The 26,676-nt window shown below is 38.7% G+C and overlaps 1 protein-coding gene across 1 annotated transcript in view; it reads right to left on the bottom strand.

The window, feature by feature from the left end:
* The window catches only part of SPAG17 (sperm associated antigen 17), a 263,389-nt gene that overhangs the window by 92,359 nt on the left and 144,354 nt on the right, over window positions 1–26,676 (bottom strand). The window contains exons 19-23 of the mRNA XM_036767111.1: window positions 25,396–25,547; window positions 23,102–23,187; window positions 20,402–20,644; window positions 12,566–12,677; window positions 11,576–11,740 (exon numbers count right to left, since the gene is read on the bottom strand). Of these exons, the coding sequence (XP_036623006.1) occupies window positions 11,576–11,740; window positions 12,566–12,677; window positions 20,402–20,644; window positions 23,102–23,187; window positions 25,396–25,547 (758 nt within the window). The remainder of the gene's footprint in view (window positions 1–11,575; window positions 11,741–12,565; window positions 12,678–20,401; window positions 20,645–23,101; window positions 23,188–25,395; window positions 25,548–26,676) is intronic.

Here is a 26,676-nt window from a genome sequence, read left to right as displayed (position 1 = left end):
CCCTTCTCTCTCTCTGCATCTTTGTATGTATGTGTCTCTGTCTCTCTGTGTGTGTCTCTCTTTGTCTCTGTGTGTCTCTCTATGTCTCTGTCTCTGTTTCTCTCTGCCCCCCTCCCTTTTGAGAATAGAAGACAAATCTTCAGGGGTGGGGAACCTGCAGCCTTGAGGCCACATGTGGCCCTCTAGATCCTCAAGTGCAGTCCTTTGAACCCAAATTTCTAGGTCCTCAAGTGTGGTCCTTTGACGGAATCCAAACTATGATTCAGTCGAAGGGCCACACTTAAGGACCTAGAGGGCCACATGTGGCCTCAAGGACACAGGTTCCCCACCCCTGTTCCAGATCATGTTTATCTATGTCCATTGGGGCTGGCTTAGGATGTGATCTTTCCTTTTAACCGTTACTCTCTCCTCCAATTTTATCCTTTCTTTTGGGGTCAGGAGTGCAAGCTTGCTGCCTCCAGGGGCCCCATACCATGTTCCCCTTCCCTCCCTATTTTTGTGTCTAGCTAGAATCAGGGTAGGAGATTTTTGTCAGCCTTGTTTAGTTATTACAGAACACAGGCTCACTTATGTCAAAAGACAATTTCAGCTCTATGTGGAATCCTTTCTTCACTCTTTTAGGGGAATCTGTAGTGTTATCAATAAAATTTTAAAAATAAAAGCTAAAATAGCCAGTATGCTCCCATGTTGGCACCTAGCTTCCAAGCTGGAGAAGGAAAAATTCTAGCAAGTTAGTCCTGTGAGCAAAACTCTGAGAGCCATCTGCCTTATTGTATTCTCAGATGCCAGTTAACGTATACCTTGGGAGATACGTGTCTGGTTGACCATAGATGTTTGTAAAAAAAGAATTAGAATAAAAAATTTAAAAAAAAACAACAACCAAAGAACAGAACACCACCAGAAACCAAAAGATAAGCTTCTGTTACCAGGGACAATCTCTGGCCTCCAAACAGCAGCATTCTCTTCCCCTCTGGTTCTTGTGTTCTGGGAAGAGAAAGATGCCAACTACTGCCAACACTGCTTCCCTGATCAGGCCCTCTCTTCCCTTTGCTGCTTCCAGCTGTAATCTCTCTCCAGACCCATTCAATCTATACTCAGATTTGAGGAATCCCCACAGTTTAAATGCATATTTCCTTGCCTAAGAAGATAAGCCTCTTAATTTGCAGCATAGATCCAAACAACTTCCCTCATTGTGTCTCCTGCCCTTGAGGAAGGTAGCGGGGTTAGATACCACAGCACTCATGTGCAGAAAATAGAAATACATCTTAATATTCATCTACACATCTAATTTAGAATCAGATATGTTATAATACATTCCCAAATAAAACATAACAATTGATTGTACATTATTTATTATTTTGAATTGTGTAGGCCATTTCCCCTTATTGCCATAGAATAGTAAATAATATGTACTTCAAAATATGTTGATATATTGACCAACAGGACATCAATGGAAAGTCTCAACATTTTGTTAATGGAAATAAAATTGTTTAAAAATTTCCTCCAGCAAAACAATTTTAGAGAAAAAATTTACATATACAGTACATACAAGTAAAACCTGAGGAGCTTCTCTCTCTTCTCTCTCTCTCCCTCCCTCTCTCTCTCTCTCTCTCCTCCTCCTCGCTCTATACCTCTCTCTTTTTCCCTCTTTCCATATGTATACAAACATACATATAGTACATAATATATACATATATATCACACTTTGATATATTTCATATATATGTATATATAGCACATATACTAAAAATTTAAAAATACAAGTTATCTTTTATTTAATAGAACATCATTAGACAAAATTTCAATTTAAGAAGTTATAAACTCCCTTTAAGGAACTTTATCCCTGAAAATTATAAAATTTTGATCTGGTGCTTTCATTTTGTCCCTGATAATTGTAGGTTATCAGTCCAGAGCTGAAAGGAGCAATACATTATGCCGAGTACAGCTTGATCACTTTGTAAATGAGCAAACTGGGACCAAGGCTCAGAGAGCTTATACGGGGGGGTGGTGGTGTAAAATTCCCTTGTTCTGTGTTCATGCATGTACAATATACAGAAATAAACAAACGTAGATTTCAAATTAATCTAAATTCCCAACAGCTGGAATTAAGGAATTCTTTACTCATCTGTCAAACTGATTTTCCTTAAGAATGTGTCTGATCATCTTACCCCCTTATTCAATAACCTCCCATGGCTCCTAATTACCTCCAAGATCAAATATGAGATACTCCGTTTGACTTTTAAAGCTCTTCTTAATCTGACCTTTTCCTCCTTTCCAGTCTTCTTATACCTTACTCCCCCACCATGTAGTCTAAGATCCAATGACACTGGCCTCCTTGTATTATTCCTCACCTGACACAACTCACACCCTCTCCTGACTCCAGGCATTTTCACTCAGTGTCCTCTATGCCTGGAATTCTATCCTTCTTCATCTCCACCTCCTGGCTTTCCTGTCTTCCTTTAAGTCTCAGCTAAATTCCCACCTTCTGCAAGAAGCCTTTCCTAATCCCCCTTAATTCTTCCTTCCACTGATTATTCCTAATTTATATTGCATACATTTTTTTGGTCCATAGTTGTTTGCATATTGTCTGCCCCATTTGTCTGAGGTCCTTGAGAGCAGAGACTCCTCCCCTCTTTTGCTATATCCCCAGTACGTAGCCCAATGCCTGCACACAGTAAATACTTAATAAATGCTTGTTGACTGACTCTGGTATAGAGATGAAGTGGAGTACATTGGAACAGGGGTTTGAGAAATGACTGGCATTCTGAAACTTGCTGTTCAGAGAGACAAGCATTCCCCCAAAGCCTTGAGAGTCATTTAGACTATTGCAATCTTTGAGTCAGATGGGGGACTTTAGTTACACTCAGGTATTCTAAAAGAGACACGCATAGATTGTGAGGGAGAAAACTGAGAGGAAGGAGGAAAGAGATGGCATCCCCAGCCCTGTCTGGGACCTAAGGGGCCAAAATGGAAGCCTCAGTGGCACAGGGGCAAGTGACAAAAGAAGCAATTGAAAGGAAGGTGAAGGAAGATGAAGGAAGGCTTCATTGAAATTCCTGTGGCAGAGAAGGAAGAGATCCAGGTGGTCCATTGGGCACTATAGTCTTCCTGAGACAGAGGGTTCGAATGGGTATGACTAGTTGTACTCATTTTTCAAGGACTGAGGGAAGTTTCCCCCAAAGGCTTGTGGTTCCCTTAACTTCTCCTCCATGTGCCTATCTAGTAATAGACGCTGTAATACACTTATCTTGCTTCTTTTGCTTAAAATGTTTCCTGTATCCTGATTTTGCCTCAAATTTAGAGAATATAGAGAAGCCAAGGGTTAGCTGGAGATACAAACAAATTTAAATTAGGCTAGAGAGCCAAACACCTGCATAAACACTTGGCATTTTCATACTTGGTTCTGGATGGGTATACCTTATTCAAAAGAAATAGGACAGGTAAATAGTGAGATGGGGTTCCATTATGTATTAAGAAAGCATACTTATATGATGAAACCCAAGAATCAGAGAGGGGAAACGTAACAAAAAATACTTGGTTGAAGGTCAATGGAGGAAAAAATACAAGCGATTTTCATCATTGGAGCATACTTCAAACTATTTGCACAGAGAATATTTATAAGGAGCTGGAGAAAGAAATCATAAGGCATACTAGAGTAGTGGTGAGGGGCCTCCATTATCCAGAAATCTTCTGTAGCTCTCTGTCTGCCAAAAATCAGAACAGTTAATAACTTCTTATCTTGCCTTAGTAATAATTTTATCCTTCAAAAGGTAGAGGAAGAGAAATTCTATTTATCAGGGAAGAACTGGTTTCTGGGGTTGGAATGATACAAACCTTAGGGGGAAGTGGTTAGTTATCATCTCATAGGATTTGATGTAGAAGAGAGAGAATCTAGGCACAGCCTGACACACATGCATCATGGATATTGGGGGGGGAGGAGGTGGAAATTGCAAAGGGTTCAGATGCAATATGATCCCATGGTTGGAAATGCAACTGGAGATGTCAGTCCAAGAGGAAGGGGAGATGCTCAAGAACTAACCTGTGAAGAAACCAAGGGAAACTATTTCAATGAGGAGGAAAAAAAACCCATGGATTTTGTCTCAAGAGACTGACTGATGTATAGGGAACTCATTGAACAACTCAGATTTAAAAAAGAGAAATGTAAAGAACACAGAAATAAAGCCAAGCAATAATAATAACAACATTTATAGTGTCTGTGTGTCAGCCACTGTGCTAAGTACTTTATAAGTATTATCTCGTTTGATCCTTACAACAACCTTAGGAAGCAGATGTTCTATTATCCCTATTTTACCATAGAGGAGACTGAAGAAGGCACTATTATCCCCTTTTACAGTAGAGGAAACTGAGGAAGACAGAGGCTAAGTCATACAGCTAACAAGTGGCAGAGGTGGGATTTGAACTAAGGTCTTGAATCAAGGCATGGTGCTCTATCCACTGTGCCACCTAGCTACCTCTTAATAGCTGACGAATATAACAGCTGGGTGGCACAGTGGATAGAGCACTGGGCTTGCAATCAGGAAGACTCATCGTACTGAGTTCAAATCCAGACACTTACTAGCTGTGTGACCCTTGGCAATTCACTTAACCTTGTTTACCTCAGTTCCTCATCTGTAAAATGAGCTGGAGAAGGAAATGGCAAACTGCTACAGTATTCTCTCCAAAGAGTTGGACACAGCTGAAATAACACAATAGCAGCAGCATAAGAACATGGCATAATCCTTTGAAAACAGTTTCAGGAATTCTTTATCTAAAAGTAAGCTGAGGCTGGAAAGCTAAAGAAAAAAAATAAGTTCTATCGGGAGAAAAAAGATCAAAGAAGGAATAGGGCCTTTATTTTGGAGTAGATGGGGTAATGATAATTGACAGCAGAAAATGGAGCTATTAAATTCTTAATTTAGTTTCTGTTTTCTTTGCCAGAGTGACCTTTGTTGTAAAAATGGGAAAAAAATGAAGATAAGGAAGAGCAAGCTTGTTACGGCAAGAGAGAACCTGGTGGCTCTTTTTCAAGTTCCCTGGCCGAGGTACTGAAAAGTACTGAAAATAGGCACAAAGGATTGGATGAACCTCCATGGAGAGGCGCCATAATCAATCAATAAACATTTGTAAGCACCTACTATGTTCCAGGCACCGCGTAGAAGGCTAGATGTCCAATTATTCAAAAAAGGGAAAAAGCAATAGTATGTATATGATAGACTAGTGAATTTGACTTCGCTTCCTGGGAAAGTTCTAGAACAGATCATTAAAGAAATGGCCAGTGAACTCCTATGAAAGGAAGTTGTGAAGGCAAAGAGCCGGCATGGCTCCAGCAAGAATAAGTCTCATGAGTCTAACCTTATTTCTCTTAGGATTACTAAATTGGCAAATGAGAGTATGCTTTGGGTAGAGCTTATCTAAATTTTAGCAGAGTTTTGATAATGTTTTTCACCCTGGTTTGATGATGGCATTGAAAGATGAATTGGTAATGGTTTAGTGTCAATATGAATAGAATTCTCCAACCATAGGAACTTGAGCACCTTGGGTAGCTATCCTTGGCTCTGAGCTGTTGAACATATTTATTAATGACTCAGGAAAAGGCATAGATGCCATGCTCATTAAATTTGGTTTTGTAATTGAATTTTATTTTTTTAAATTAATAGTAATCTATTTTTGTTCTCTCCCAATAACCACTCTATAAAGAAAAACAAATTCCTTATAACAAATATGTATAGTTAAATAAATGAGTTCCCTCTTTGGCAATACAAAAAAGTATGTATGTATATATATATATATATATATATATATATATATATATATATATATAAACATATACACACATATATACATACCTGTATATATATGTAATGTGTGTATATATTCTGCATGTAAAATTATCTATATATGATTATAAATAAAATTATATATAATTATATAAAACACAATTATATATAAAATTATATGTAGTTATACATTATATATAAAATTATATATATATATATATATATATATTTATATCCAAAATTCTGCACCCTGAATCCATCACCACCCCATCAGGAAGCGCTTGTCAAATTTGATGATGGTTTAATGCTGGGAGGCATAACAAACACATTTGATGTCAAGAGACTTTTTACATGCTAAAGTTCTGGCTTGAATTTAATAAGACAAAAGCCAATAGAGATAAATGTATAAGAAAATAAGCTTCACAAGTCAGAAATTAGGAAGGTATAATTAGGTAGTGTTTTTTTTTTTCTGAAAAATATCTGGGGATTTTAGTGGATTACAAGGTCAACATGAGTCAGCATTATGATGTAGAAGCCAAAAAAGGTAAAACAACCTTGGACTGCATTAAGAGAAGCAGGCTTCCAGGTATAGGAAGGTAGTGTATTTCTCCCTCCCCCAGACTTGTCTGGAGTAATATGATCAGTTCTGGATGCCATGGTATAAAAAAGACATTGATAAACTAGCCAGTATCCACAGGAGAGGAGCCAGTGTGGTAGTCTTGAATCTATATCTTGCCTGTCAGCTTAAGTTTTGCATGGAGAAGAGAAGACTCAAAGGGGACAAGGAAGCTTGCTCAAGTATTTGCAGAACTGTCTCGTGGAGGAGAGATTAAACTTATTTAGTTGGTCATAAAGGATAAAACCAGAAATGATGTATAGAAGTTGCAAAGAGTCCAATTTAGGTTTGATGTTAGGAAAACCTACCAGAGCTGCCTAAAAGCTAGTCTAATGGACTACCTAGAAAGAGGCAGGGTTTTATCCCTTGGGTGCTCTCTCTTTTTTTTTTTTTGAAGTTGGAAGTCAGTTTTTTTAATTTAATATATTTAGTTTCCAGCATGGATTTTCACAAGAGTTTGAATTACAAATTTTCTCCCCATTTCTACCCTCCCCCCCACTCCAAGATGGCGTATATTCTGGTTGCCCTGTTCCCCAGTCAGCCCTCCCTTCTGTCACCCCACTCCCCTCCCATCCCCTTTTCCCTTCCTTTCTTGTAGGGTAAGATAAATTTCTATGCCCCATTGCCTGTGTATCTTATTTTCTAGTTGCATGCAAAAACTTTTTTTTTTGTTTTTGAACATCTGTTTTTAAAACTTTGAGTTCCAAATTCTCTCCCCTCTTTCCTTCTCACCCACCCTCCCTAAGAAGTCAAGCAATTCAACATAGGCCACATGTGTATCATTATGTATAACCCTTCCACAATACTCATGTTGTGAAAGACTAACTATATTTTGCTCCTTCCTAAACTATGCCCCTTTATTGAATTTTCGCCCTTGACCCTGTCCCCCTTCAAAAGTGTTTGTTTTTGATTACCTTCACCCCCATCTGCCCTCCCTTCTATCATTGCCCCCCTTTTTTATCTTCTTCCTTCTTCTTTCCTGTGGAGTAAGATACCCAGTTGAGTATGTATGGTATTCCCTCCTCAGGTCAAATCTGATGAGAGCAAGATTCACTCATTCTTCCTCACCTGCCTTCTCTTCTCTTCCTACAGAACTGCTTTTTCTTGACACTTTTATGTGAGACAATTTACCCCATTCTATCTCTCCCTTTCTCCCTCTCTGAATATATTCCTCTCTCATCCCTTAATTTGATTTTATTTCTTTTAGATATCTTCCCTTCATCTTCAACTCACCCTGTGTCCTCTCTCTCTCTCTCTCTCTCTCTCTCTCTCTCTCTCTCTCTCTCATATATATATATATATATACATATTCCCTTCAGCTACCCTAATCCTGAGGTCTCAAAAATTTTACATCTTTCCATGTAGGAATGTAAGCAAAGCAGTTCAACTTTAGTAAGTCCCTTGTAATTTCTTTTTCTTGTTCTTTTTCTTGATTACCTTCTCATGCTTCTCTTGATTCTTGTGTTTGAAAGTCAAATTTTCTATTCAGCTCTGGTCTTTTCACTGAGAAAGCTTGAAAGTCCTCTATTTTATTGAAAATTCATATTTTGCCTTGGAGCATGATACTCAGTTTTGCTGGGTAGGTGATTCTTGGTTTTAATCCTAGCTCCATTGACCTCCAGAATATCGTATTCCAAGCCCTTCAATCTCTTAATGTAGAAGCTGCCAGATCTTTGGTTATTCTGATTGTGTTTCCACAATACTCAAATTGTTTCTTTCTGGCTCCTTGTGGTATTTTCTCCTTGATCTGAGAGCTCTGGAATTTGGCGACAATATTCTTAGGAGATTTCTTTTTGGGGTCTATTTGAGGAGGCGATCAATGGATTCTTTTAATTTCTATTTTGCCCTGTGGCTCTAGAATATCAGGGCAGTTCTCCTTGATAATTTCTTGAAAGATGATATCTAGGCTCTTTTTTTGATCATGGCTTTCAGGTGGTCCAATAATTTTTGAATTATCTCTCCTGGATCTATTTTCCAGGTCAGTGGTTTTTCCAAGGAGATATTTCACATTGTCTTCCATTTTTTCATTCCTTTGGTTCTGTTTTATAATATCTTGATTTCTCATCAAGTCACTAGCTTCCACTTGCTCCAATCTCATTTTAAGGTAGTATTTTCTTCAGTGGTCTTTTGGACCTCCTTTTCCATTTGGCTAATTCTGCCTTTCAAGGCATTCTTCTCCTCATTGGCTTTTTGGAGCTCTTTTGCCATTTGAGTTAGTCTATTTTTTAAGGTGTTGTTTTCTTCAGTATATTTTTCAGTATTTTTTTGGGTCTCCTTTAGCAGGTCATTGACTTGTTTTTCATGGTTTTCTCTCATCCTTCTCATTTCTCTTCCCAATTTTTCCTCTACTTCTCTAACTTGCTTTTCCAAATCCTTTTTGAGCTCTTCTATGGCCTGGGACCAGTTCATGTTTTCCTTGGAGGCTTTTGATGTAGGCTCTTTAACTTTGTTAACTTCTTCTGTCTGTATATTTTGGTCTTCTTTGTCACCAAAGAAAGAATCCAAAGTATGAGACTGAATCTGGGTGTGTTTTCGCTGCCTGGCCATATTCCCAGTCAACTAACTTGACCCTTGAGTTTTTCAGTGGGGTATGACTGTTTGTAGAGTTTACAGAACTATGTTCCAAGCTTGGGGGGATGTGCCAGCTCTGCCACACCAGCACTCCTCCTTCCCCAAGAACCCCCAACTCGAACTGGACTTAGATCTTCAGCAGGCTCTTCACTCATGCTCTGATCCGCCACTTAATTCCTCCCACCAGGTGGGCCAGGGGCCAGAAGGAACTGCAGCTGTACTTCTGTACCTGCCCCACCTCCGCTGCCCCCGGGGTGGTAGCCGAACCACAAACTCCTTCCACTCCCGCAGCTTTTCCCACTAACCTTCTCTGTTGTCTTTGGTGTTTGTGGGTTGAGAAGGTCTGGTAACTGCTGCAGCTCACTGATTCAGGGTGTTAGGGCATGCTCCGCCTGGCTCCTGGTCTCATTGGTCTGTTCCGCTCACGCAGGGCTCTGCTCCACTCTGCTCTGCTCTTCTCTCAGCTCTGTGCGGGATAGACCTCACCCAGAGACCATCCAGGTTGTCCTGGGCTGGAGCCCTGCTTCCCTCTGCTGTTTTGTGGGTTTTGCAGTTCTAGAATTGGTTCAGAGCCATTTTTATAGGTTTTTGGAGGGACTCGGCGGGGAGCTCACGCTAGTCCCTGCTTTCCAGCCGCCATCTTTGGGTGCTCTCTTAATGGAAGCTTGACATCCACTTGTCAAATTCTGCTATAGATTACTTTGGGGTATGGTTCAGAGTAGATGGACCCTGGAGTCCCTTCCAAATCTTGAATTCTGTGATTTTGTAACAAAACACATATAAAATTTAATTTTAAAGTGTAATCAAAGCTACAGTAACTCAGAGTTGGAAAGGACCTCAGAAACCAACTAATCTAACCTATACTTGAAAAAAAGTCTACATAATAAGGGACAAGTCATCTGGCCTTTGATTGAAAAGACTTCCAGAGAAGGGGTGCTTGATACCTCCCAAGATATCTCATCCCACTTTTAGTAAAGAAATGGAATTATTTTTGCTTCTATCAAGTCCAATAGTTGTAAATATGCTTATATTTTTCTTCTTTCAGATTAAATGTGGGGTTTTGTGTGTAAATTAAAACATTCAAGTACATGTCAAAGTCTAATGTGTATATAACTCAGCATATATATTCAGGACAGTAACTGAAGCCCAATGATGAGTTGGGTCTAGAACCAAACAGGAAGAAGAGAGAGGAATGTATTTGGGAAACTGCATAGTATTTTGAATAATTCATATTGCTTCTTGATGCAAAGAATCATCTTGTCAACATAAATGTTCTCTCAGTAATGCTCTATGGCCCCAAAGCTGGAAATGCCACAATATCATTGTGAGAAAAGGTAGAGTGTTTCCAATAATGACTTGTATTCACAAAGTGACATAAAACGCATAATTAAGGAAAAATATATGATTGGAAGAAGAAGTAGGTCCTTCATGGGGGGATAAAAGACAGACAGCCTGGTATCCATGAAAAGCATGAAGACCTAGGGGTAACCCTTCCACATAATGGGTACATCCACTCCGAAGGAGCTGTGGAAGACTGTGGATATGAATGATACAGACATGGATGTATTATGTTCTCTACCGAGGCAATGCTCACATGGAGAAGCTCATGGAGATTCCCTGAAGTATGTAAAAAGTAGAATAGGTAATATTTAGAGAAATATCACACATCAAATCGAGGTGAGACATTCTGATGTTGCTAGCAGGTACAGCAATCTTATTTTCTCTTCCACTGATTTATTTTCTGGTATATTAAGTTAAACGCTACTTCTTCGATGAAGTCTTCCTTGATATCTATCAAAACCTTTCCCTTAAAACTATGGTGATATTGTGGTTTATGACTCTCTAAATGCACTTCTGCAGTATTCTATAATATTGTGTATTTATTAGTAAGGCAGGCAGGATAGGGCACTGGGCCTGGAGTGAAGAAGACCTGAGTTCAAATCCATCTTCACATACCTACCAACTATGTAACCTCTGTTTGCCTCAGTTTTCTCATCTATAAAATGGAAGTGATAATAGCACCTACTCCCCAAGGTTGTTGTGAAGATCAAATGAGATAATATTGTAATTGTAAAGCCCTTAGCACTATGGCTGGCACATAGTAGGCACTATACGAATGTTAGGCAATTGTTATGGTAATTAACTGTGTTATAGTCTGATCCCCTTACTGAACTTAAGATTCACGAGGACAGGGACTGTGCCTCATCTAAACTTTGTATGTCTCTCAGTGGCTATCACTATGCTTTGTACACAGTAAATTTTTATTGTACTGTTTTTGTTGTTTTTCACTTGTCTTCAGTAGTGTCCAATTCTCTGTGACCCCATTTGGGATTTTTTTGGAAAAGATACTGGTGTGGTTTGTTGTTTCCTTCTCCAGTTTATTTTACAGATGAGGAAACTGAGGCATACTGGGTTAAGTGACTTGCCCAGGGTCACACAGCTTGTGTCTGAGGCTGGATTTGAACTCAGGAAGATGAATCTTCCTGACTTCAGGCTCAATGCTCTATGCACTATGATACCATCTAGCTGCCCACAGCAGTGGGTTGGGTTGTATTGTGTGGTATTGTACTGTATTAAGTTATATTATGGTGTATCTCAGTGATAAAGTTACCTGTCTTTGGAGTCCTTGATCTCTTTTTTTTAACTTTGCCTTCATCATCTGAAGAATCGTTGTCTTCTCGTCTTTTCACTTTTCCTTGGAGCTTCTTGGGGTCTTTTATATGAATAAAGAAATTATGCTTGTCCTTTTTCACCTTCACTTTTATGAAAGTTGGCCCTAAGAAGTAATAGGGCAGAGACAGGTAAATGAGTACTGCAAATTCTCAGAAAACTTTCCCACAATGCTTAGAGAATAGCACTGTATGCTTTTGTAATTATATACATATACATATGTTACACACACATGTCACATATATATGTATGTGTATGTGCACATATATGTATACATATAAATACACAAATCTAATTAGAATTAGGAGTAAAGCAGGCATTAGACAGATGGTGAAGTAGGCAAGTTTTTCTTTGGCACCCTTCCACCTTCCCTTCCCCAAATACCCATTGTCCCCATAGTATTCCTAGCTCTAAACTACCTACACTTACCCTCTCTAGGCAGTGCTTCATGTTCTAAAATAAATATTACTTTTTTCCCTCATCAAAACTTCAATTTTCCCAGAAAGATGGTCTCAATATCTAGTAGAAGCAATCTGTATTACAGTATGAATTAGTTTGATAGTTTAACGCCTTATACCTTCTATGGAAACCTTTTTAGACAAAGAAACTTAGAAGGGTACCTAATGCACAAAATCTGTTCCAAGGGTCCTCACAGTTCTATGACTTAAAATTCACATTATCACAGTAGTATTATTACTTGGGTTGTCCATATTGGTCGCTACATGTCCTGTAGAATCTAGACTATTATATTCTAAGACAAGAGTGGGATGTGAATATGGCCACATGTATAGAAAAATTAAACATGACTCAAGACCCTATCTGAGGAGCACTGTTCTACTCTATCATAGTAAACAATAGTCTCATTGTCATGGGGTTATCCAAAATGATTTCACTCTTCTTGATCTAATAGCTAATTTTTTCCACAATGTACCTTTTCCAAACACTATCTTTTCCACTTCAATCTGTCCTCCATCTGAGGGATACAAAAAGTAATTTGTACCGGAGACTTGGGTTGGATTCTCTCCCATATTGTACCCTCGAAACTAGAAAAAGAGAACATTATCCTGCGTGAGTAAGGATGCAATGGACAGAAAATGGGTGAAAATATGGATCAATTTAAGTAATTTTAGATTTGTTACATAGAGTTCTCTTAAAGACAGTCATAGATAATGAGAATCGTAGAAATTCAAATTGGACCTCAGAAATAAAGGGAGATAAATAATTAGAAGCCAATTTACTGGCTCATGCCAATATAATAATAAATGGTAATACTAAGCAAATTAATTTACAGATTTAGTGTCAATCAAATTAACTGAAGGGTACTTTATAGAACTAGACAAATCAAAACATTTAGAACAAAAGGTCTAAAATTTCAAGGAAAAAAATGAGAAAAATTATGAATGAAGAGGATTTAGCATTATCAGATTTCAAATCATATTATAAAGTAGAAGTCATTCAAATGGTTAAAAAATCAGAAAAGTATGTTAGTAGAACAGACTATATAAACATGACGAAGAAGCAATTGAAAATAGAATTCCACTGTTTCATAAATCTAAGGCCATAAATTAGTGGGGAGAGAACTCCCTTTTCCATCACTACTGATTGGGGGAAAAAGTAATTTGGAATAAACTGTCTAGTCCAATGTTTATACCATATATCTCCATAAGCTCCAAATGGATGGATATATGACCTGAATATGAAAGGTTAGATTAAAAAATTTTGCATAAAGTGAGATCAGATATCTTTCCCATTTATGGCTAGGGGAATCATTTTTAAACAAGGGATAGTAGAAATCATGAAATAAACATTTTGACTATGCAAACTCAAAAAAACCTTTTTGCATGAATAAAATACATGAAGATAGAATAAGAAGAGAAATTGTAGAATGGTTAAATATGCATCAAATATCACTGATAGCAGTTCAGATCAGAGATTGACACAAGACATTGACACAAAAATATAATTACACCAATAGCCATTCATTAGCATTCTGGTTGTCAAAGGATATTAGGTTTTCATAAGCATCACAAACTACAAATGATCATAGGAAGACATGCTACGAATTGCTAATAACAGAAGTTCGAATGACTGCATTTCTCAGATTTCATGCAAATTGGCAAGGATGACAAAAGTGGGAATAGTCAACACTGGAGGGACTATGGGATGACAGGCTCATTATTGGACTGTTGGTGCAGCTGAGAGAGGTCCTAATGTTCCTCATATCAATTTGGAGTTATGAAAGAAAAGTGACTTGGCCATCCATACCTTTTGGACCCAGTGATTTCATTATTAAGCTTATGCCCAAAGGAAATTGAACACAGAAACAAAAGTCCAATATTTACCAAAATATTGCTATCTTTGTGATAGCAAGGAACTAGAAACAAAGTGAGTGTCCATTGTTGAGAAGTGACTATAGCAAAAAACAAAACAAAACAATAGTATATAAATGAAATGGAATATTATTATGCAGGAGAGGCAGCGTGGAACAATGGATAAGGTAGGGGAACTGGCAACAGAAAGAACTGGGTTCAAATCCTGCCTCAGACATTTACTATCAGGGTGACTGGGGGCAACCCACTTAGGTCTCTCGTCTGGGGACCTAATGAAGATGTTGGATTCAGTGACTGCTAAGGTTCTAGTTCTAACTCTATGACCCCATGGTTATAGGAAATTCCAAATATGAGTCTTTTGGAGAAAGTTGGCAAGATTTGTATGAACTAATTCTAAAATCAGCAGAATCAGAATGTACACAATGCCTGCAATGATATTAGTGAAAACATCATTAAAAAGAAGTTGACCTCTGAAGAATGGAAAAACCAGTGAAGATACCAAAGAAGAGATAATTAAGCACCCCCTACTCCACCCTCTACTTTCCTCACAGCAGAGAAGCAGGAGAAAATGTTGTCTACATTGTCAGATGTTGTCTCTATACCAGATGTTTTTTCTTAACTATTTCTCTGACTCAAGGGAAGGTAACATCTAAAGGTGGAAAGGTCTTTTTCTGTGGAAAATGTCTATGATATAAAGTAAAAATGCATCAATAAAATGTATTAAAATTAATTCACTTTTAATACTAAAGGAGTTCAAAGAACTTTCCAGGCTTTAGACCGAAATGACTTCATCAGTTACTCCTGGATGGTAGTAAGTAGTACTGTAATAAATCATCACTTTACAAGTGTCAAAATGACCTCCAAAACAACATGCCAAAGTTTTGAATTTGTGTTCTGGGTACAGTCCAATGCAACACTGGAGCTCAGAAACCTGTCAGGAGATGACTTAGTGCCAAATTTTCTTCTCTTGGCTCATATTAGAAATGCTGCAACTGTCAATTATCTAACCACATTGACTGTTAGAAAGAAGTCATGCATGTCCTGACTGGTTGGAAGGTGGTCTTTGTGCTCCCCACCCCCAACATTTCTGAAATCTCACTGATGACTCAGCTCTGTCTCTGCAACTGATTTCTATCTGGTCACTTAAAAACATGTGCCCACCACTGGATTAAGATCCCAAATATGGTCAGGGGAGAGGAATTTGGTGCTCTAATGTTCTTTTAGCAATTTAAATGGAGTTGATTGGGCCTGAAGGAGGTAGATTTGGAGATCAATATAAAGAATGTCTCAGCAATTATACACCCAAAAGTGGAATGGCCTCCTACACTAGGTAGTTATGCTTTGTCACTGGGTTCAGAGTAGATTTTAGAAACTAGCTAGTCAAACTCTGTAATTTTATTTTCATCTTTTATCATTTCACTGATTTTATTGATTTTATTGAAGAGAAGGACCCAGGACTGATCCTTAGACACAGCTATAGTTAGATATGGATAATCTTCCAACGAAGGGTCATAATATCATAGAGCAACAAAAGACTTCAGAGGTGATCTAATCTAAATTCTTCATTTTATAGATGAAGAAACCAAGGCCCAGGAAAAATCACTGGTTTGTCCAAGATCACATCCAAGGCAACCACGTTAGAGGCAGGATTTGAACCTGGGTCCTCTGACTTCAAATCCAGAGTTCTTTCCATTGTACAACGGTGAAGCAGAACTGACACTCAGGCCTTTCTGACTTCCAGTCCAGTGCTAACTTGCCGTTCTGGAGATGGGGAAGGAATGATCAGAGAGGCAGGCAGCATCAGAAGAGAGAAGTTACTAAAGTGTCAAACACTTCAGGATGGTCAGACAGGATGAGGACTGAGGAAAGAATGTTGGATTGGGCAACTAAGAAGTTATTGGTAACTTTGGAGACAGGAATCTCCCTTGAGAGATGAGGACAGGAGCCATTTATCGTACCTGGCATTATTGATGAATAATTTGGCTGGATCTAAGAGTTCAAATAGGAGAGGCAGAATATTACAGTGAATAGGTTGCTGGATAGACTTAGAGTTGGAAGAGCATGGTTCAAATTCCATCTCTAGTGCTTATTAGCCAGGTGACAATGAACAAATAATTTGGTATCTCTGTGCCTCAGTTTTCCCATTTGTAAAATGAAAGAGGTTGGACTCAGTGACCTAAAAGGACCTTTTTCAACTCTAAATCTATGATCCTATTCCTAAAGGTGTTGCAACAATTTGGCTAGCAGCTGCTGGGGGGTGAAAGACCAACATGAGCCCAAAAACAAGAACGCTGCCAGCGCAGATTCTTTTGATCTGCTTTACTAAGGAAAGCAACATTAAGGGGTTAACAATCTCACTTTAATCCAACATATACATATACACTCACTTAGTTCAGGAGGAAAAGCCAGCAACATGAACTTCAGAGCAAATATAAACAAGTTACAAACATACAGATCAGATCACAATTCATAGTTACCAAGAAACCATCAATATCTGAGTTCACAAGCCAGGGAGCTCTTAACAATGGCCGGCACAGAGTCATGCGCCACTCCTCCGGTGGCTCAGAGACCCAAGCAAACAGCTCTGTTCTCTCATTTTATACAGTCTTTAGCCATCATCAAACGTCATCTGAGCGACCAGAACTTAGGTGCATACTATTGGCTCTGGTCTTAGCAACTCCCCTTAGGGCCCTGGGGGCTTCATGTCCACATCAGCTTAGCACCAAGTAATTAGGGGTTTGGGCCTGGGACTTTGCACCTAGTAAGGCAGAATCAAAGACACTTAATTAATTTTAGCATTGTAAAACAGTAAGAAAGTCCCACCTTAATTATCAATACAGAAGGAAATTGGAAAGGCTGTAAGAGACAGAATATGAACGGCCTTAAATACCAGGCAAAGCATTTTTGACTGCATTTGGCAGACACTGTGGAGCCATTAAAAGTTTGTTAGTGAGGGGTGACGTGATGAAAGCAGGGAGTAGGATAGGGAAATTGAGAGGAGAAGGGTTCTAGAACTGGAAAAACCAAATGGTTCTAGAGTAGAGAGAGAATAGTCCAAAGCAGAAGATAGTTTTCCAAATAGAAAGGAACAGAGAAAAAGAAATAAAGTTTTTTAATTGTGTAGAAGCTAAAAACATGAAGAAATTTTTTTCAGAAGTCTACTGGTGATCTTGAATAGAAATTGCAGGTGGACAATGGACTGGGACCAGAGTTGAGGCAGACAAGGAAAGCTGGCTAGCTTTTAGGATCATTATCAAAGGATCATAGATTTGGGGCTAGATGAGACCTTAATGATTATCTGGTCCAAACCCTTGGTTTTACAGGTAAGAAAACTGAGGCTTAGAGAGGTAAGTGACTTACCTAAGGTCTCACAGGGTGAGAGGTGGGATCTGAACCCAGGTCTTCTGACTCAATACATCACTGTTCCACTATTACCATATTGCCTCCCTCACCTTTGATAAAATGCAGTACTTTTCAATGATCTCCAACAACATCTGGACCCAAAACTCACTCATGTCGGCATCGGTATCAACCTCAGTGATATTCTACGTCAGCAAACCAGTGACCACCACGAATAATCAAGATTTCAGGTGATTCAAAAGTCAAGGAAAAAGGTGAATGGTAAGTATGTAAATAGGCTTTGGCATTTTATTAATAATAATTTCTGCATGATGAAAGGTATGCATGATGAAAGTATACATGATATCAAAGACTGAAAAGAAAATGGGTCTATCGTCATGGGACCAGAGATGGGCATAACAAGTGGACACATCAAGAATTTCTCTGGTACCTATGAAACATTAACAGACTTATGTTAAGCCTCTAGCTCCTTGGAGAAATTTTTTGTGTGGAAGATTTATGGAAGGACATGAAGGACAGGCATAGGATGTTATCCGTATTGCTAGGGGGAGCAATCACATCTATGAGGCCAGTCAGGCAGTAAACATTAAGTGCTCACTATATACCAGGCACTATGTGGTCAGCACTGGGGAGACAAAAAAGAGGCAAAAGACAGTGTCTGACCTCAAGGAGCTCACAATCTAATGAGGGACAGAATAAGGAAACAAATGTATGTATATGTAAACAAGCTACAGGATAAACAGGAAATAATTAATAGAGAGAAGGCACTAGAATTAAGAGGAGTTGGGAAAGGCTTCCATAGAAGATGGGAATTTTGCAAATCAAAACAGCTCTGAGGCACCACATCACAGCTGTTAGATTGACTGACATGACAAAACAGGAAAATTATAAATGCTGGAGAAATTGTGGGAAAATTGGAACACTAATGTATTGTTGGAGGAGTTGTGGGCTGGTCCAACCATTTTGGAGAGCAATTTGGAACTATCCCCATAGGGGCTATAAACATGGGCATACCCTTTGACCCAGCAATACCACTTCTAGGTCTGTATCCCAAAGAAATCAGACAAACGGGAAAAGTACCCACACGTACAAGAATACTTATAGCAGCTCTTTTTGTGGTAGTCAAGAACTGGAAATTGAGGGGTTGCTTATCAATTGGGGAATGGCTGAACAAGTCGTGGTATATGAATGTAATGGAATGCTACTGTGCTATAAAGAATGATGAGCAGGCAGACTTCAGAAAAACCTGGAAAGACTTATATGAACTGATGCTGAGTGAGGGGAACAGAACCAGGAGAACATTGTACACAGTTACAGCCACATTGTGTACTGACTAACTTTGATAGACTTGGTTCTTCTCAGCAATGCAAGGTTCTAAGACAACTCCAAAAGGATTATGATGGAAAATGCTATCCACATCCAGAAAAAGAATTATGGAGTCTAAATGCAGATCGAAGCATACTATTTTCTCTCTCTTTTTTGTTTTGTTTTGTTTCTTATTTCTTGTGGTTCATTCCATTGGTTATAATTCTTCTTTACAACATGACTAATGTGAAAATATGTTTAATATGAATATATATATATGTAGAGCCTATGTCAGATTGCATGGGGAGGAGGGAGAGGAGAGAGGGGAAGAAAATTTAAAACTCAAAACCTTGTGGAACTGAATGTTGTAAACTAAAAATAAATAATTAATTTTTTTTTTAAGAAGAAGAAGATGGGATTTTAATCGGGACTTGAAAGAAGCTGGGGAAGCCAGGAGGCAGAAATTAAGAGGGGGAGCATTTTAGCTGTGGGGGAACATCCAGAAAAAAATACCTGGAGTCAAGAGATAGAGTGTCACGTTCATGGAACTGAAGCTAGTGTCGCTGGCTAAAAGAATATGTGTGTAGGGGGTTGGGAGGTCTAAGAAAAGTGAAAACATGGAGGGTCAGGTAACAAAGGGCTTTGAATGCCAAAGAGAGGATTTTTTAGTTGATCCTAGAGGTACTAGAGAGACACTAGAGTTTATTGAGCAATAGGTGTGACATGGTTGGATCTGCAATTTATTGAGTAGGAAGAGGGACCTCAGACCTGCAAAAATACTAAAGTATGCTGTCAGAGGGAGTTATTGTACTGTGGAGATCAGAGACCCAGGGAATAATTATAGAACAATTTCTGCTTCCAGGACAAGAAAACAAGGAAGAGAACTAGGCTGAGGTGTGTGTGTGCATGTGTATGTGTATGTGCGTGTGTGTGTGAGATAGAGAGAGAGATAGACAGACAGAGAGAGAGAGACAGAGAGAGACAGAGAGAGAGGGACAGAGAGAGAGAGAGACAGAGAGAAAGAGAGAGACAGAAAGAAAGAGAGAGACAGAGAGAGAGAGACAGACAGACAGACAGAGACAGAGATTGAGAGAGACAGAATTAGGGATTGAGAGAGAGTAGAAAGAGAGAGAGATTGAGAGAGAGGAGAGAGGATAGAGAGATACAAAGAGAGAGAGACAGAGAGAGAAAGAGATTGAGAGAGAGAGAGGAGAGAGGAGAGAGGAGAGAGGAGAGAGAGAAAGACAGAGAGAGAGAGAGAGAGAGAGAGAGAGAGAGAGAGAGAGAGAGAGAGAGAGAGAGAGAGAGAGAGAGAGAGACAGAGAGAGACAGAGAGACAAAGGGACAGAGCGAGATTAAGAGAGAGGAGAATGGAAAGAGGAGAGAGAGAGAGAGAGAGAGAGAGAGAGAGAGAGAGAGAGAGACAGAGAAAGAATAGAGATAACTCAGAAAATCAGACCAAAAAGAACAATGAAATGAGAACAGGTCAAGGCAGAGCTAGTCAAACCAAGGCAATTCTGTAAGACATTTCTCTTAAACTTGATAAAACTTGTCTTTTTTTTTCTGTAAATACTGTGTACCATCAACTATCCCCACAGCCTTTTTAGTTACTCTCCAGAAGACTGAGAGTGTTACTATCACGAGGCTTTACTATTAAAGGATATGGGAATGGATAAATGGGGCACCAGGAAGAGCTGCTGCTTGCAACCCTGGGACTTTTTTCCTTCTAGGGTGGACCATAGAAGCTGGGTAGTTATTAAAACTGGCCTTACCGGGTAGACTTTTTCAACAGGTGCTGGTGGGAAGTGTTCTTCCTGCTGCTGTGAGGACTTGGACGTGTCTTCTTTAGTTTTCTCTTTGGAACTGGCTTTCTTCTTGGAAGCCTTACTATCTTCTTTTTCTAGCTTCTCTCCTTTCTTTTTCTTTTTGCCAGAATCTCTTTGTTTTTTTTCTAATTTCTTTTCTTCTTTTATGCGCTCTTCTTCTGCTATACGGTCCTGTTCTGCCTTCCAAGCCTGTCCAGTAATCACAACATCAAATTATTTGAATATTAAATTGAAGTCATAGATCAAATGCTAGGTTGGTTAAACTGAGGTTGATTTTGGAGAACATCGAGCTTTTCTAGATACATGAAGAAGGTTTGATTTTAGAAAATAGATTGGATTCTGGTTAAATGTGGTCCACTAGATTATTTTTTTAAGTTTTGGTTCTACTCATAGTTCAACAAAAAGTGCCTATTTGAATTTGCTTCTAGATTTCAGCAGTTTGTTTGATCAAGAGACAATGGATCAGTTCCATTTAAACACTTGCTTGCAAGTTTTTCCACTGCATTGGTCTTTGTCATGCTTCTGTTGGCATTATGTTTTTTCTCCCTTTTTTCCTTCTTTTCTCTCCTATGGTAGTGACTTCCAGCCTCTGAGGAGCTCCAATAATTGATCGCTGTTGTCTTCATTTCAAAATGAGCAAAGGTTTTGGGAAGATGAAATGAACCTAATGAATTTTGTTTTAGAATTTGTTTTTGGCTTTTACAATATTTTCGAGTCAACCTAGGTTTGGGTCTTATTTGCCTAAAATAGTACGCTAGTGCATTTAAGTGATGCATACTGAAAATAGATTTGGAAGAACTAAAATATGCTAAGGGGAAGTTAACTGGCACCTGGATAGAGCTCCAGGTCTGGAGTCAGGAGGAACCGCATTCAAATCTGGCCTCAGGTACTTCTTGTCTTATTATATAGGCTAAATATCTCCACTTCTTTCCAATGACCTTGAACTTAGCATGATGCCTGATTTCCTGATGGCTTAGGATGCCCTTGTGTAAATATTATTGGTCTGACATATGTCTCTCTTAAGATGTGTTAAGAACAATACAGTATTATTCAAACTCTATTTTTACCAGGACAGTATAGATTTGGTTCTTTCCCTCCTAATTCATCAGACATGTATTAAATTCCTATACTGTACTATAATCTATCGGCTGTGCCAAATAACTGCCTAAGTGATTTTAGCTAATAAATAATGACAGTTAACATTTATATAATACTTACTAAGTGTGCCAGGAACCATGCTAAGTGCTTTACAATTACCTCATCTGATCCTCATAACAATCCTGAGAGGTATTATTACCCTTATTTTGTGGAGGAGGAGACTGGGGCAGACAGAGATTAATTGACTTGCCCAGGATCACACAGCTAGGAAGTGTCTGATGCTGGATCTGAACTCAAGTCTTCCTGACTTCAGGCCCAGCACTTTGTCCACTATACCATCTAGCTCTCTAGGCCTCAGTTTCCTTCTCTGTAAAATGAATAGGTTGAAACAGTTGATTTGTAAGCTCCTTCCCTCTCAGTTTTTAAACTCTATGTCTCTAAGTGGGGGAATGCAGAGATTTTTGTCCTAGGTACTTTGGGCCTCATCCGGTTTATTGGTATGACAAGGCTTCAGTGTAGATTGATTATTGGGTCTATTTAACCATATCACTTGCAGGATCCCCACCTTCAGAGTCAACTGGGCTTGCTCCCTGATTCATTGTATCGTGGGTTGAAAGCCTTGAGTCTTGGTGGCATTTATAGATTGAATGACAAAAAATCTATTGTCTATTGATACGGTGTTGAGAAGACATGAGTGTGTTACCAACACACGTGGATGTATTCACAAAATGGGGGTGCAGAAGACAGGTTGAGGTTATATTTCCTAGACAGAGACCATTGATTCAACCAATTGCCAGATGTTTGCAAGTGCACCACACCAATAGGGGACAGTATAGTCTAGTGGAGAGAAATTTGGGCAAGGTAGTCCGAGCAATTGGGTTCAAACTTGCCTCTGATAAATGCCACCTGTGTGACCTTGGGTGAGACAATTCTCTTTTTTCTCCCACCTCTTACTCTTCCTTTTTTCTTCCCAAGCTACAAGTAAGTGATAATAAGGTGGTGAGGAAGGCTGAGAAAGGGCCTGTAATCATTCTTGTGATACCTGGGACTCCCTTGCAGACCTTAGCCAGCAATCCTTTACACTGGATCTCCAGGGTTTAGCCAGTGGCTAAATTGAATGAGGTCATCAATAGCTATTGAAAGTCTCTATAGGACTCAAGTATTTACCTTAGGTACCACTACTAATAACTTTCACTCTGTATGGATAAAAAGACATCGTAGAGAAATAATCACTGAATCAAATTATCAATGAATATTTTATCTCAACCTTGTCACTAATGAAGAATGCTATTTCCTTTAATTTAAGGGAGAATAATTTTAAAGAGAGAAAAAGTCTACTAAATTTTCTGACTCTCTTCCCAATATCCTTTGACTCTATTTCCTGGACATAGCTACCAAATAGAGGCATTTGCCTTGCTTGTAAATGGTCAGTTCTCCAAGGTCTTAGCCAAAAGATTGGATCCTATTACACCACAGTCACCTAACAATTAACTTGTTTAGAGCTAGAACTCCTTATTACTGTATGTTATATCCCCTTTCTTGGATTACCTTGAGGGAGTTTTCTAGGATAAAAATATTCTTGTCTTTCTCTTTGTCTGCATCCTCAGCAATGGTTTTGCTGCTTCCTTTGGGATCTATAAATGGGGAGAATCAAATTTTTAAGTAAATGTCCTGTTTTCAAGTAAGAAAGAAAAAAAATCAAGGGTCAAGGGTGTTTGAGTTGGAGGGAAGGGAATAAATTCATGGGAGAGATGTGGAGGAAAAAGCAATAAGACTTGGCAATTAACAAGATGCAAAGATTGACAGTGAGCAATGCTGATGCCTCCAAAAGACACAGGAAAGTTGGAAGGTGGAAGAGTTTGGGGAAAATGAGAATGAGATATTTTGTGCACACTGAGTTTGAGATGTTCCAGGTAGAGAAGTCAAGCAATTGGTTGACAATGCAAGACTAGCTCTAAGGAGAAAGATGGGGCTTTGAGAGTCATCTCTATAGAGATAACAATCGAACCCATGAAATAGATGAAATGACAAATGAAATAGATGAAAGAGAGATTATAATTGAACCCATGAAATAGATGAAATGAAAGGTAGTGTGATGAATAAAAAGCTTGAGAGATGTAGTTTCTGGGTAATTAATGATTTTATTAATTATTGCCAATGGATAATTAATAAAAAGATGGTCATTTGGCTGTCTCTCATAAAACAAAGACCACTTATGGAGCCTACTCAATACTTATATACCCTTGGAAGAGCAGGTGGTCCCAAGGGTGGAAATTAACTGATTGGTTAACAAGTAATGAGAGAATGAATACTATATGAGAGGCAGGCTTATTCTAATGAGGGTTTGGGGGATGCAACTATGATCACTCAATCTTTGATAAAGAGACTTATCTCTTTCCAGGCTACCCCCAGTCTAGGGCAATCTAGACAAAAGGGAAAATCTACCTCCATCCAGACCCGTCTGACTAAAACGCAATTAGCTGGAATCCACCAATTCACCTAAATGAAAATTTCTTTACCTCTGAGTTGTCCCAGTTGGGTGGGCTCTGAACAAGATTGAGGAGAATGTTATGTCCAATCTCATTATCAGCCCTGTTCTTCAGGGACTGATTTCTGAATGAGGAAATAGAAAGGGGAAAAAAAAAACCTTAGTCCCAATTCAATAATTGGGTATTAACATAAGAGAGAAATGATCATTTCTCTCAATAGAAAGTAGAGATATCATGGAAGTAGAATTGAGAGGATTTGGCAATTAATTGGATGAGAAGGACTGAAGGCAAGGCAGAAATTCAAGACAATGCGAAGGTTTTATTTTAAGTATCAGTGACTGAATGAATGGTGGTACCCTTATCAGAAACAGGAAAGTCAGGAGGTTGTGGTTTGGAGGGAAAGGATTAAGTTCAGCAATAGCCACAGAATCGCCAAATTTTAAAACTGGATCACGCAGGTGATCCAGACCAACCTGAAACATAAATGTCTACCAAATGGTCATCCAGACCCAGATTACATTTGAATATCATTGATAGGAAACTCACTGCCTCCTGAGGCAATCCATTCTATTTCATGGAAGCGTTTCTTTATGTCGCAATGACATCTGCCTTCATGTTGCTCCTACCCATTGGTTCTAGTTCTGTACTCTGTGACCAAGCAAAATCAACCTCATCTTTCTTCTACATTATAATCTTTCAATATTTGAATTCAGTGATAGTATTCCCTGCCCCCTCCAATTCTTCATATATGCTTTGTTTGTCTATCTCTGCCTAGCATGTCTTAGGCACTGATCTAGGTTTTGTGGTTACAAAGACTAAATGAAGTAGTCCTTGCCTTTAAGGAACTTGGAGGATGGGGGATGGGGAAGAGGATACACTATTAATACCAAACAATTAGAATATACTTTGAGGAGGAGAAGGAAGAGGAGGAGTTCAAAGGGGAAGAAGAGAGCACCTACAACTTGGGGAATCAGGAAAGTTCTCAGATAGGAGACAGAACTTAAATTGAAGCCTGAATGAAGCTAAGAATGCTAAGAGTTGGAATGGAGGTGTGGCGCATATTCCGGTTATGGTGGATAGCCTATGCAAAGGTCGGGGATGGAAAATCATACGAAGGGAGTAGCAAGTAGACTTGCTTGGCTGGATTGTAGAGGTCATGAAGGGGAATCACGTGAAATGAGTCTTGGAAAGCTGGCTAGAATAAGATTATGCAGAGATTTTAATGCCAAACAGGGGAGTTTTATTATACCATGCCTGGAAACTATATCAAACAGGGAATATTCACTCAGAACACAAAGTCAGAGACAAATGCCTGAGAATTCAAGTTTGGTTAAAATGGAAATAAATACCTACTTTTAGATTTTTTTGGAGAAGAAACAGCAGATTTTGGAGGAGATGAGGCTTCTGTTTTTGCTATTTCCTCAGCCATTTTCTTTTCCTGATATTTTGCTTCTTCCTGTATGATCCATTCCTGAATAGAGTCAGCTACAAGTTCCAAATAGTTCCTGGTGATGAGGGGAATCCAAGAAAGGACTTAGCAACAAAAAGCATTTTGTTAGATATTTGTACACAAATGTACCAAGGAGAGGCAATAAGCAAATTGAACTAGAGATCCTAATGCCCGGAGGCAAGTTTGACCTCCTAGGTATCACCTCTTAGGTATCACCTCCTAGGTGTGAAAGGCTTTAAATGTCAAAAAGAAGAACATTTAATAACTTGACATTGTTGAGGTGGCAAATGTGATTTTTTCATTTAATATTTCTCCAAAATATTTTAATCTTAATAGGAATAAGTTATAGGAATATGGAAAGTCACAGGATCACAGATCAAGAATGGGAAGGAAGCCCGGAGGCTGGAGTGACTTTGTCCACTTTGTCCAAGGTCACACAAATCTTTAGGATACTTAGCATCAGAAGTAGTATTTGAAACCAAATCCTTTGACTCCATTGCCAGTGCTTCATCCCTTGAGGACAGGTCAAATACGAAAATGATAAAAATACCTCCCAATTTTCAAGAACTAACTAAAGCTCTAAGTGATGCCCTTTATTATATGGTAGAGTAAACACAGTGGAACTGGGGAGCAAAAGGTCATTGAATCCTAGAGGTTAAAATCAGGCTAGTACTAGACTGATGTTTTTGCCTTTCACTTCAGTTTTATTTTCTTGAATTCTATTTGAAGCTATAGAAACATGAAAATATGCTACAAGAAATGATGAGCTGGTTGGTGTTAGAAAAACATGGAAAGATTAGAATCTATGAAGGCAGATGCTGTCCACCTCCAGAAAAAGAACTGACAAAGAGAATTATGTATCTTACATATACGTAGAAGTGTGTGTATATGTATATGTTTATATATATGTATATGCAAATACATATTTTATACATATATATTCCCATTTAATTGTAACCTTCTCTAGGGTAGGAAAGGGAGAGAGAGAAAAAGAATAGAAAGTGCACAGTAGAGAAAAAAAAACTTAGAAGCATGGAAAATCTGGTAGCTTTGAAAACAATGTGTAGTATTTATTATATGGTTTTTCAAAAAAAAGTAAACAGTCTAAAATGGAAATGTATGGTTTTGTATTGAATTCTCTATGTTCGGCTATGTACATGGAAATGTTCTCCCCCCCCATTTTG

The sequence above is a fragment of the Trichosurus vulpecula genome, chromosome 7 (assembly GCF_011100635.1).
Source record: "Trichosurus vulpecula isolate mTriVul1 chromosome 7, mTriVul1.pri, whole genome shotgun sequence".
Lineage (NCBI taxonomy): Eukaryota > Metazoa > Chordata > Mammalia > Diprotodontia > Phalangeridae > Trichosurus > Trichosurus vulpecula.
Note: the sequence above shows the minus strand (reverse complement) of the source record. Positions and strands in the feature narration are given on the sequence as shown.